The 11617-nt window shown below is 33.6% G+C and overlaps 1 protein-coding gene and 1 pseudogene across 1 annotated transcript; both read right to left on the bottom strand.

The window, feature by feature from the left end:
- Positions 1–710: 710 nt before the first annotated feature.
- On the bottom strand, positions 711–5222 carry LOC149510910 (disease resistance protein RGA2-like; annotated as a pseudogene).
- Positions 5223–6433: 1211 nt separating this feature from the next.
- LOC111279594 (uncharacterized) lies at positions 6434–10807 on the bottom strand. Its single transcript, XM_022866548.2, has 7 exons — positions 9429–10807; positions 9130–9319; positions 8683–8786; positions 8468–8570; positions 8047–8351; positions 7518–7823; positions 6434–7021 (listed from the first exon to the last, which is right to left on the bottom strand). The coding sequence occupies exons 1-7, from the start codon at positions 10530–10532 to the stop codon at positions 6659–6661; spliced, it is 2475 nt and encodes an 824-aa protein (XP_022722283.2). The 5' UTR covers positions 10533–10807; the 3' UTR covers positions 6434–6658.
- Positions 10808–11617: the final 810 nt, after the last annotated feature.

Below are 11617 nucleotides of genomic sequence, written 5' to 3'. Positions count from 1 at the left end.
AGAATGGAAAGTATAGTGTTGATCTTGATTTTGTAGAATGAATCTCCATCTTGGAATAGTCTGAGGAGGTGTTTATTTGCTGTTTATATTCAGATATTGTAAAAAAAAAAAAAATCTAATTGAAACATTACTAATAATTATTTTGCTTTTCAAATTATTTTCCTCGGTAAGTAAGTTATATCAATGGAACCAATGCTCTGCTAACAATAAGCTTAAATTTCCTCTTTATTTTTTTGTTACATATATCTGGGTCTATTACTTCGACCAAAGCTCCATGGCTTGATATCTGATGAATGAAAAGAAATGAAATAGCTTTAACTGTTGTTATACCATTGTAATCTAGATTAATGTGCAAGCTTTTCCAAACAATTGATGTTTTTAAGACATCTCGGATCAAGATTTGAGAGATTATTGGCAATTTGGATGGCATAGGGTGAGGATCCCATCATCAATCACTAGTTTAGCATCTCATTAGATCATTTACAAGGTACATGTTTCTTGGATTTATGTAGACTTAAATAGGTGTTAAAGTATACATGCAAAATTAAATACATCAAATTCTAATATATTTATTCAATATAGAAGTAAAATTATGTGTTTAAAGTTCTGGAAGAAGATACTTTTTTAGTTTTTTACTCTTCAAAAATTTTATTTGCTTTTTATATTTTAATGCTCGTTCTACTTATTATTTTGTAGAAAAAAGTAAGTAGCAAAAGGATAGCAGTAGATAAAAAGGAACATGACAATTGAAATAAAAGGAAAGAAAAGACAAGTAAACTTTAACTTACGTTTGTTATTGAAAAATCGATTGCTACTTAAAGTTGGCAAATATAGTGATTTGCAAAATCATTCAAAACCCAAAAAATGCGATGAAATGAAGTGAATAATACAAGAATTGGGAGGGGAAAAAACAAAGATGCAGCTGCAGATTGAATACGAGAATTGTTTGAGTGACATGATAATGGTAGAAGATTAAAGCTACCTTTTGGAAGGCTCACACTCCAATTTAAATAATTCTGGTTCTTGGAATATGGGAGATCTTGGACCTTTCGGCCCAGTTTTCCTTCAATCGTGGACAATCAGGCAACCAGCGATGCGAAGCTCTCGCAAATTGGAGAATCGTTGCATGGCTTCCTTAGATGGCAGATGCCCCAGATTTTCACAACTCTCGATCACTAAAGATCGAAGAGAGGAGAAGTTTCCCAACCACTCTGGCAATGCACTTACTCCACTGAAGTTCCGAATCGATAATTGGCCCAGTGCGGTGAGGTGTTGAAGTTGATCTGTTAGACAGCATAGTTTTTTCCATCCGTGTAAGGCCAAATCTTCAAGGGAAGATATGGAACGCATGGGAACTGGGAATTGTTCTAGCTGTTCTGAGTAAGGACGCAATTCCAATTTCTTCAAATTGGAGAGGTGTTGCATGGCTTCCTTAGATGGCAGATGCTCCAGATTTTCACAATACGTAATATGTAAAGATCGAAGAGAGGAGAAGTTACCGAACCACTCTGGCAAAGCTTGCTGAAGTTTCGAATCGATAATTTGTTGAGTGCTGTGAGGTGTTGAAGTTGATCTGACAGAGAGGTTAGTTTTTTCCTTCCCCGTAAGGTGAAATCTTCCAGGGAAGAGATGGAACTCATGAGACCTGGGAATTCCTCTAGCTCTTCTGAAAAGGGACCCAATTCCAATGTCTTCAAACGGGTGAGACAACCAAGGCTTCCCTAACGAATGCTCTTCAAGTTTTCACAATATCTGATAGACAAATTTCGGAAGAGAATGCAATTGGCCTACATCTTCATGAATTGACTTAAGATTAGTGCAATTGGATATATACAAATCCTGAAGAGAAGCACGGGCTCGCAATCCACTTGGTAGACTTATTAATCCGTCGCATCCATCCAGGCTTAAGCTTAAAAAAAAGGAGCAGCCATTTACACTGGGAATGGAAATCAGATTAGGACAGTCATTTATCAGTAACTTTTCCAGCATCGTACTTGAAGATAGTCCACCTATCTCTCGTAATTCATAACACCTTCTTAGTTCAAGCCGCTTCAAAAAAGATTCAGATCCGGAGTTTATGAATATCAATTTCGGACAACCACGTGTGCATACGTCTCTTAGACATGTGGAAGCAACCAGTCCCTCTTCTATTTTACTTAATTCATGACATCCCTCCACCTGATGCTCTTGAAGAAAAAAGATACTTCCCTCCACACTTGGAATGGAGCTCAATTTCCTACCCTCTTGTATCTCTAATTTTTTTAGATTGGAGGGAAATAGTCCATCGCCTATCAAACTTAACTCCTCGCGGGCTCTAACAGTGAGTATCTCAAGAGAAGAAAACCTAGTCATCACTGGAACGCCGCTTAGCTTGTCACAACGTACAATTCCAACTCTTCTAGTAAAGGAAAAATGGGAACTCTTGGCTTTGCGTCTAACCATTCTTTTACTTCTTTCAAGCCCACCAAGTTGAAAATTTCCAATGCCGGAAACAATGTGATAGGTTTCTTCTCATCACCTCCGTCGCAATTATTGTTATGATTATTCATATAAAAGTCATTTCCTATGCACCTTACATTATATAAATCACGTATTCTCAGAAATCTGAGATTGGGATATTGCCCGAGAGTTGGATGATTCTTTAAATTCTCACAATCGAATAGATTCAACTCCACCAAATTGATGATAGGTTGAAAAGAATTAGCACTTGGACCACTAACACTCTTCCTTACCAACTATGATGGATTGTTCTCCCCATTATAATTCCAAATAGTTAAGCTTTCAAATTTGAGTGAGGCTCCAGCCCTTCCAATACTTCCTCATCAATGCTGCTGCCGTTCCTCCCAGACTTCCATTGGCATTCCAGCTTTTGTAATTTCTTCTTCTCCCACATTTTTGCTCCCTGGGCTTCTTCTTTGTTTCTAACATTCTGGAGACTTGATATCGCCGACTCTCCTCCAAGTTCACTTAAACATCCCATTTGTCCAATTCACCATCTCCTATTTGTACCCACCTCAAATATTTGCAAAGTCCGAAGACTAGTTAGACATCCGATCTTATCAGCGACTTGAACTGTATAACTGATGTAAATGCCTCAAGCTAACTTAATTTTTCATTCCTTTAGGAAGTTTTTCCAGAAAATAGCAACTCAATCTTAATGTCTGCAAATGGTAGAGATGGGTAATGGAATTTGGAAGTCTTTCTATGCTAGTATTTGCTATATCAAAGTATCTCAAATGCTTTAGCCTAACAATTGAATCTGGCAAGGAGTCAATATCAGCATCACAAAAATTGAGAACCCGTAAGCTTTTGAAGTCCGCTACGGTGTGGAAGAAGAAGCTAGAGTGCCACAGAGAAGTATTATTGGTTTCTGAATTTCTTATGGATTGTGCAAGGTCATGAAATAAATCATGCATCTTGCAACCTGTAATGCGTCCATGCAAGTCCTTTTCCACCTCTTGCAATAAGGAATTTAATAATAAGTCATTGAAGTGCTCATTACAAATATCCTCAAAATCCTGCTGGACATTTCCTTTGGCTTGCTGTAGAAAGCCTTCAGCCATCCAAAGCTAGATCAATTGCTCCTTTGGGATCCTAAAATCCTTAGGAAAAATTGAACAACATGCAAAACACTGCTTCAAAGATGGGGCAAGCAAGCGATTAAAACTTAATTTCAAAACACTCACAATCCTTTTATTCTTTTTCAAAGAACTCCGAAGAGAACTATCCCTGAGTGACTCCCACTCATCTGTGTCCCATTTGTTGCACATTGTTCCTACTATAACAGTTGCCACCAATAGCACACCTGCACATTTACAAGCAATATCCCTTCCAATAACTTCCAATTCTGGAGATATTGAAGAGTTTTGGAATGCTCTGTTTTTAATTATAGTCCAACACTCGTCATCTCTCAGTACCCATTTTCATGAGGTGTTTCCCTTAGCACTGCTACTTTTTCATTACGAGTTGTGAAAGAATGCTACTTTGTTTATTTTCATTTATTCCCAGCAAACTAATAGCACTCCGCAATACGTAAAAATTACTACAAATTAATTTTAAATTATTTTTTAAATTTTAATTAAAATTATTTTAATTATTTTAATATTTAATATTTAATATTTTATTAATTTTAATATTTAAATATTAAAAATATTTTAGACTTTCTCCAACACCTTGGTTGATCACTAAAAATATTATTCACCTCAATAATATTCAATTAATACATCTATTTCTTTAAAGAAACTTTGTCATCATATTTATTAAATATTTTATAAAAACAATTAATTTATATACATGATCAAATACAAAATTTACAATATTAAATAATCACTATTTTTTAATAATTAATCATTAAAAAAATTAAACATATATACCATAGTTTATTTATTAACCTTATTTTTATTTGAAATTAAGAATAATAAATTTTATTTTAAGAATATTTTTCGAATCTTTCAACCTTTAATCGAATTTAAAAAAATTCTCTCATTTAAATTTCTTTTAAAAAAAATTATATGTTTGTAACTTTCTTAAAATTTTATTATTGGACGAATTTTTTACTTAACCCTAATTTAAAATTACAACAAATAACTAGTTAAACAAAAACCTACAACTATTTAGTCTAAAAATGTATTTATTTTTTTATCTTTACCATTTTTATTTGTTAAAAAGCAACTAAACATATCTCTAAAAATTTTAAACCTAAATAGGCATGAAACTAAAAAGCACAAATAAATTAAAAGCTAAATTATAAAATTATAAAATTACTAAATAAATAGGCAAATAGAAACGTATGAAAACTAATATAAGATATAAAAATTAAATACCTAGATAAATAAATAAATAAGTTCATAAAATAAACAAAAGTAGGGGAAAAAAAATCCTGTTTGGTGAAGCACTTCTTGTAGGCCGTAGGAACCTAAGATTGCAATTCATAGGATTCATTTCAACGAAAGAACTTAGTCATTTTACTTCATTTTTTGTGTGACGTGAATAAATTTATCGTAATTTCAGTTAAACTTAAATATTAATTTTAATAAAATTAAATTAATATAAAATTTTTATTAAAAGTTTTTTAATAACAATTATAATAATTTTTATTATTATTATTTATCTCATCGTGATCAATTTTACTGCACATTCAAATGGAGTCTTAATCCCATATCACCATCCAACGGCCTAGTAAGTGTTGTATAATCAAGTCTTGGCTCAATTTGATCAAGCATAAACGCAAGAAAAAGTGAACTAAAATCTTCTTCTGTCAGGCTTTGGACGTCCCCAATACAGTGTAGTTGTTGTAGATATTGTATAAAACACAAAAAGAACGGTAATTGTTGCCAAACTCAATTCTAGATTGAACGAAGTTCCAAATATACCCTCACCATCAATAATTCTAACTCCAAAAATGTGGAATAATCTTAGAGCAGCTCAATGTGCTCTTGCTTTTTTCTTTTTGTTTTTTTTTTTGCTATCAATTTCCGATTTTCCCTTGATTGTTTGATTCCTGGTTCTTAAATAGGGAATTAGTCCTTAAAGTCTAAATTTAAAAAGAATTATTCTAATATATTTTCATCAAAATTCAAATTTAGAGTTTAAATTTAATTTTAATTTAAATCTTTTCTAAAAATAAGACAAATGAACTTTTCTATTCAGGTGGTATTATAATAATCCCAACCAAAAGTGTAATAAACAGAATAAGACTTTTAAATTCGAAAAAACTTTAAAAATTTTAATTTTTCTCCAAACTTAATTCTTCCCCTTTTGCAACTTTGGTAATTATTTTTTAGTCAATAAAATCAATAAAATTAATAAATTAATAAAATAAAATAAAATTTAAAATTAAAATCCCGACTAAATGAAGTATGTATATTTAAAGTTCTTCTCCTTTCTCTATCTTTATATTACTATTTTTTTAATAAAAAAAATACTAACCAAACATAACCTAAAATTTTCCTCAAGTGCTAAATTTTTTTAATGTTTTGAAAGGTAAGATAAGTAGCTATGAGAAAGACATCACGTGTGATAAGCAATGGCTTCAGCACAAAATTAAACAAAGCAAGCCACCTAAAACGAAAACCTTGAGTCTAGGTGAAAACGTGTAGTAATAGGAAATATCCAAGCAAATACTTGAAGAGTCAGCTTTGAGTCAGCTCTTAGGAGTCAGCCCATTCAAGTCAATTAATCTTTTTAAACGATGACTCTTAGCACATTCAAATTTTAAATCTCTATCACTCTTTAACTTTTTTTTTGTGATTGTATTGCGACCTTGTATAAAAAATCTAGAAAACAAATCATAACTTTCAATTATTAGAAGTGCAGAAAAACATTTGGGTTTTTGTTTTTTTTTTAATATTCTCTGCAGCTGGGAAAATGGTAATGGAATAAAATTTTTAGGTCAAAAGCATTTTCAAGAAAAAAAAAAAGAAAACACAAGGGGTATGTTTCCCAATCCGAAAGCAAACTTACATAGCTGGAAAATAGTGGCCATTAATTATTTGGCTCTAAAGCATACAAAATTACAGTTACATTTTTCTATCTAATCAAAACTCCATTCAAGTAGTAAAACAAAGATACGTCAAAAGTAGGACAGCAAGCAACCCACAAATATGAGAAATTGAGATATTCATATGCCTGAAACTAAAACTCCTCAGCGAAAAGGACACTACCTCCTCCTTTTCTTCCTGCGTCTCTCACTTTCATCCTCTGAATCTGAATCTGAATCTGGCTCTGAAGTAGCACTTTTTGAATCGTATGAACTAGAGCTCCCAGATTCATCACCAGATTCTGATTCTGGTTCTGACTCAGATGCTGGTTTCTGTTGTTGCATGATAAGCCGTGGCATGTTCTTCAAATACTCACGCAAATTCTCAGTGATACCGCCAAGCCCAATGGACGTGAAAAAGTTAATGGAAAATCGAGTGTTCTTTGGATTATCCCTCGGGAAAATAGATTCAAATGAGTCCAGCATAGTAGGATCTGAGAGCCGTTCATTCAGTCTGCGAATTCCAAGATGCTCTGACAATTCCTATACCATTACCAAGTACCAAAATCAACATAACAGCTTTTTCCAATAATAAAAGAAAATCAGCTAGTTGATTAGCATATGAGACAAGTTCTACACAAGCAAAAATAAAAAAGAAGAAAAGAGTGAAACAAAAGGTTTAATTCCAAACAGAAGATTATGCTTTTGCGATGTTTCTCTCTCTGAGTATACCAACTCAACTCATTTATCTTAACATTTTCAATGTCCTATCTGAAATAGATTGTTATCACTTGAAATGTCTCATAACTGGACATGCTAGAAATCAACATATTAATTTTCGTTTTATATCATCTAAATATCTAAACACCCAACTTAAATCCAATTGCCCAAATGCACATGTAATTTGGTTCATACTTTTAATCAACTCAAAAGAAAAGAATGTCGGCACTTGGCAACTTTGTTTCATACAAAAAGAGCCCAGCCAATATAGAATAAAAAAGAAACAGGTAAAATATTTAGGTATACTCCTTTAACTTACCTGGAAGAGAATCTTGATAAATATTCGGGAAGAAGAAGTTGTGTCCTCCTCGGTTAAGCGTATATAGGCTAGAACATGCCAAGGCAGAGCATCTGTGCCAAGTAAATGTGCAAAAAACTTTGCCACATTACGTAATTTGTTTGTTTCAAGTCGATGAATCATAGAATATTGCTGAACAAAGCATTTATCAAAATTTTCTTGATGGACTTTGTTGATCATGCAAAACCGCTGCCCCAGAAGACCATAATATCGTAGGTAAGTCCTCTCCTGACTGCAGCATTCCAAGAGCATAACGCATAACTCCATCTGAAAAACCAAAAGCAAGGCAACAAGTTCCTTAGAATGCAAAAATATAAAATAAGAAAACTGATCCCATTATAAAAGAAAAGGAAGACTATTCAATTTTATGAGGGATAGAGGGTAAACACATATAATCAGCAAAGCTGGAAGGGAAATGATGAATTTCTTAAGGAAAGATAAACACCTTTGATTGACCCTTTATATTGCACTATCATTTGTATCACCTTACCTCTTGCCCTGGCTCAAGCTTAATTTTCAGCAGCTTGTGGCCAGCCTCCTCAAAATCTACGCTGGACATGATTGTCAGGTAGATTGTCCTCCGAAGATTTACAAGATTTGTCTCAGTCTCATCTTTTATTTTCATCTGCTCCTCATCTTCCTCATCAGATTCATCATCCTCCTCGTCATCCTCCTCATCACCTGAACCCACATCAGAACCCTCTTCATCCTCGGATTCCTCACCAAGGATGGTTTTCTTCAACTCTTCATAGCGCTTTTCATTCTCCAAGAATTGAGGATCTGGTTTAAAAATGTCTGCAAGAAGGACAATTACAGGTATTCACTACCACATACCAGAAGGAAATAACCAAACAGGTAGAGTTTATCACTAAAAAAAAAAAAAATGTAACTAGAGATATTTTGAGACATACCAAGGGTGATCTCTGGATCTATCTCATCTTGGAGAGATATCTCATGAGTTAATTGGTCCTCCTGCTCAACAAGGTCTAGCTCTGGACGAACAGCAGGGTACCCCTGCAAATGCATACAGGGAAAACAAAATTATAAGTTGTTCCCTTTGTTAGAAACAAAGGTATTCTAACTTAAAATTTCACAGTTCTTCAAAAGAATTAGGGAAAAAACACACCTGAAACTTGGCTTTCCTTATAGCAAATAAGCCCTCTATCAGAAATTGAACGCGTTTATCTATCTCTCCCTCATGAAGAATCCCCCGAAAGCGCTCAAAAATACCTGCAAACACAACATGCAGTATTAATTGAAAAGGGAAACAAATAAAAGTCTTATGAGATACCACTAGACTAAAATCATCAAAGGCGAGAGAGAGAGAAAGAGAGAGAGAGAGAGAGAGAGAGCTAAATGTAGTTCATCTTAGTATGTTCTAGCAGCTGAAGAAAGAAAAACCCTGAGAAAAAATGATTTGCCATGCATTACATGTATGATCAACAAAATGCAAGAGAATGCATCTTGACATTCCTACACCATAATATTATGGAATCTAAACTAGTGTCAATCACAATGCATATAAGTAAAACTACTGAATTGAACTATACATGATTCAAACATTATCACTCACCATGGAGGCCTTTTGGTGAAAGATCCTGAAGTAATGAACCACACTCAGTAACAAAACCAACGGCCACCTCAACACTGTCATCAGTAGGGTTCTCCAGCAAAACAGTGAGCAGTTCCAAAGCAATAATCTCATGAGCCACTTGCTGGTTCACAAGATGTGCTATAAATTTAACAGCAGCTAATAATTGAGGCTGTCCAATAAAAGAAACAATCAGTAACACACAACCGAAAGAAAAAGGTACCCTTTAGTCATTGATAAATAGATCATTAGAATTAGTGAAGAAAGGGGCAACTACTCACCTTGTCATTCCGCTTATATGCTCTCTTAAGTTGCAAAACAATCCTTCTCAACAGTAAATCCCCTACCTCAGGAAACTTGGTGTTTACAACAGCCACCAATGCAGCAAAAACATCTGTGAAACCTGGAGATGCCATCTGAGATTTCATACATGAACGACAAAAGAGACCCCTTCCTCGAATAAGATTCTCAGCAAAGAGTTCCGGAATAATATTCTTTATATTAGTAGCATTGACTTTGTTAACAAGCCCATTGATACTTTTTCTAAGGGCATCCCATGTTAATCGCTGATACTCAACACTGCTCTTATCCTGTGTCTCTTTCATCATTCTTGCTAATTTAAATGGAGGAATATAAACCCCTCCACTCCTACCTAAATTTGCCGTATCACCATTCAAGTTGGTTTGGTGCAAAGCTGATTGTTTTGGCTTGGGTTTTCCTTCCTCTTTCTCCTTAAAACTATTATCATCTCTGTTTCTACGGCTTGGCTGATTATCATTGTCTGTCCTATCACTTCTATTCTCATGTTCTGTACTTCTATGGGACCTTCTTCTACGATCCTCATCATCATCCGAATCATGACGTGAATGACGGCTTCGGTCCCTATTTCTATACTTATCTTCATCAGACCCCCGCCGTGAATGGTTACGCCTATCCCTATGTCCAATGTCATGCCTATTCCGCATATCCCTTTCTCCCCTCCTATCCATCTTGGCTCGCTTCTCTTCATCTGATTCATCAGACGACTCAGAATTTTCCTCCACTGTATCTCTCCGCCTTTTCTTAGAATCATCAGCATCACGAATCCTTTCTCTTTCACGCCTTCTATCCCTAGAATGTTCTCTCCGCCTATCCTTGCCAGCATCATCATCATCATGAATTCTATCTCTTTCTCGCCTCCTATCTATATTGGCACGCTTGTTTTCTTCTTCGTCAGAAGATCCAGCATACTCTCTCTGCCGATTCTCCTCATCATTATCATCATGATTTATTTCTCTTTCTCGTTCACGTCTTCCCCTATCTCTATCTGACCTAGAATGCCTTTTGTGACGATCACTCTCATCTCTCGAAATATCGTCACCCGATTCACTGTCATTTCTAGCCATTCTTTAAAAAGTTAAAACCAATTATGTACAACCCCCACCTTCAACCCTCCCTCACCCAGCGAACCGGTCTTGAATACCGAAAAAAATTGGATAACAGAAATTCGAAACACTTTGACCAGGTAAATATGAACAAAGAGGGAAAGAAGAAAAGTAAGAGCGAGGAAAGGCAGACCTGAGTGAGTGTCGCAACTCGCAAGGGCTCAAACTCAAATCAGAGCAGCAGCGAAGAGATTCTATATTTCTAAATACACGCCCAATTGATACCTTTAAACCCTAATTTTGATGACAGTTTGGCCATTTTTTTTATAAGCTTGAGGTTGCCAAAACTACCGCTTCAGAACTTTATCCATAATCCACGCGGCTGATTTGGCTTTATTTACTACAACATAAAAATAAAATCACCTTTAAATTTAAAATAGTTTGTATCATCGCTCAATTTCTTTTTCGTTATTTTCAATAATTAAAAAAAAAAAACCTACTAATGAATCTAAAAAAATAAAATTTTGTACTGCAATTTTAATTTTTATTTTAGAAAGCACTTTAATATTTTATACTATTATTGCGACTCACGTTATATAAATATTTAATAAAATTATGTAACATGTTATAAATGTATAGTTATTTTATTTTTACATTAGCAAAAAAAATTATTTTTTTATTCTTTTTTTTTCTAAATTTTGGATTAAAAAATATATTTTAAAGAATAAAATTTTTTTAAATTCTAACGAAATAAATAAATGATGTGATAATAATTAAATTTTTATATTTATATAACGATTTTAGTATATATTAACACTGCTTAAATAAATTGACTAATAATATTAGATTGGAATATCAAAATGCTTGATAATGAAAGTTTGTATATCAATATGAGAATTTATTTTTTTAAATACCAAACAAATAAAAAATATATAATACAAGTGATTTGTTATTTAACCCTTAAAAAAAATAACTTTTACTCTATACTAATATCATTTATTTTTTAAAATAAATAAAATAAAATAATTAATCTTTACTAGGCAAGATACATGAAATGTTAACCATTTGCTACATGAGGGTATCCTTTTTAATGATTTAAAACTTAA

Source organism: Durio zibethinus, chromosome 27 (assembly GCF_047325235.1).
Source record: "Durio zibethinus cultivar Kanyao isolate XHJ-2024 chromosome 27, ASM4732523v1, whole genome shotgun sequence".
Classification (NCBI taxonomy): Eukaryota; Viridiplantae; Streptophyta; class Magnoliopsida; order Malvales; family Malvaceae; genus Durio; species Durio zibethinus.
This window is presented reverse-complemented; position numbering and strand designations above follow the sequence as displayed.

Bases quoted from the DNA above. Each gene is read 5' to 3' on its own strand.
- LOC111279594 (XM_022866548.2), bottom strand. From the start codon at position 10,532: ATGGCTAGAAATGACAGTGAATCGGGTGACGATATTTCGAGAGATGAG. The intron at 8,787-9,129 runs GTGAGTGATAAT...TTGTGTTTGCAG, and splicing joins TTCACCAAAAGGCCTCCATG to GTATTTTTGAGCGCTTTCGG. The intron at 7,022-7,517 runs GTAAGTTAAAGG...GTAATGGTATAG, and splicing joins TTATCAAGATTCTCTTCCAG to GAATTGTCAGAGCATCTTGG.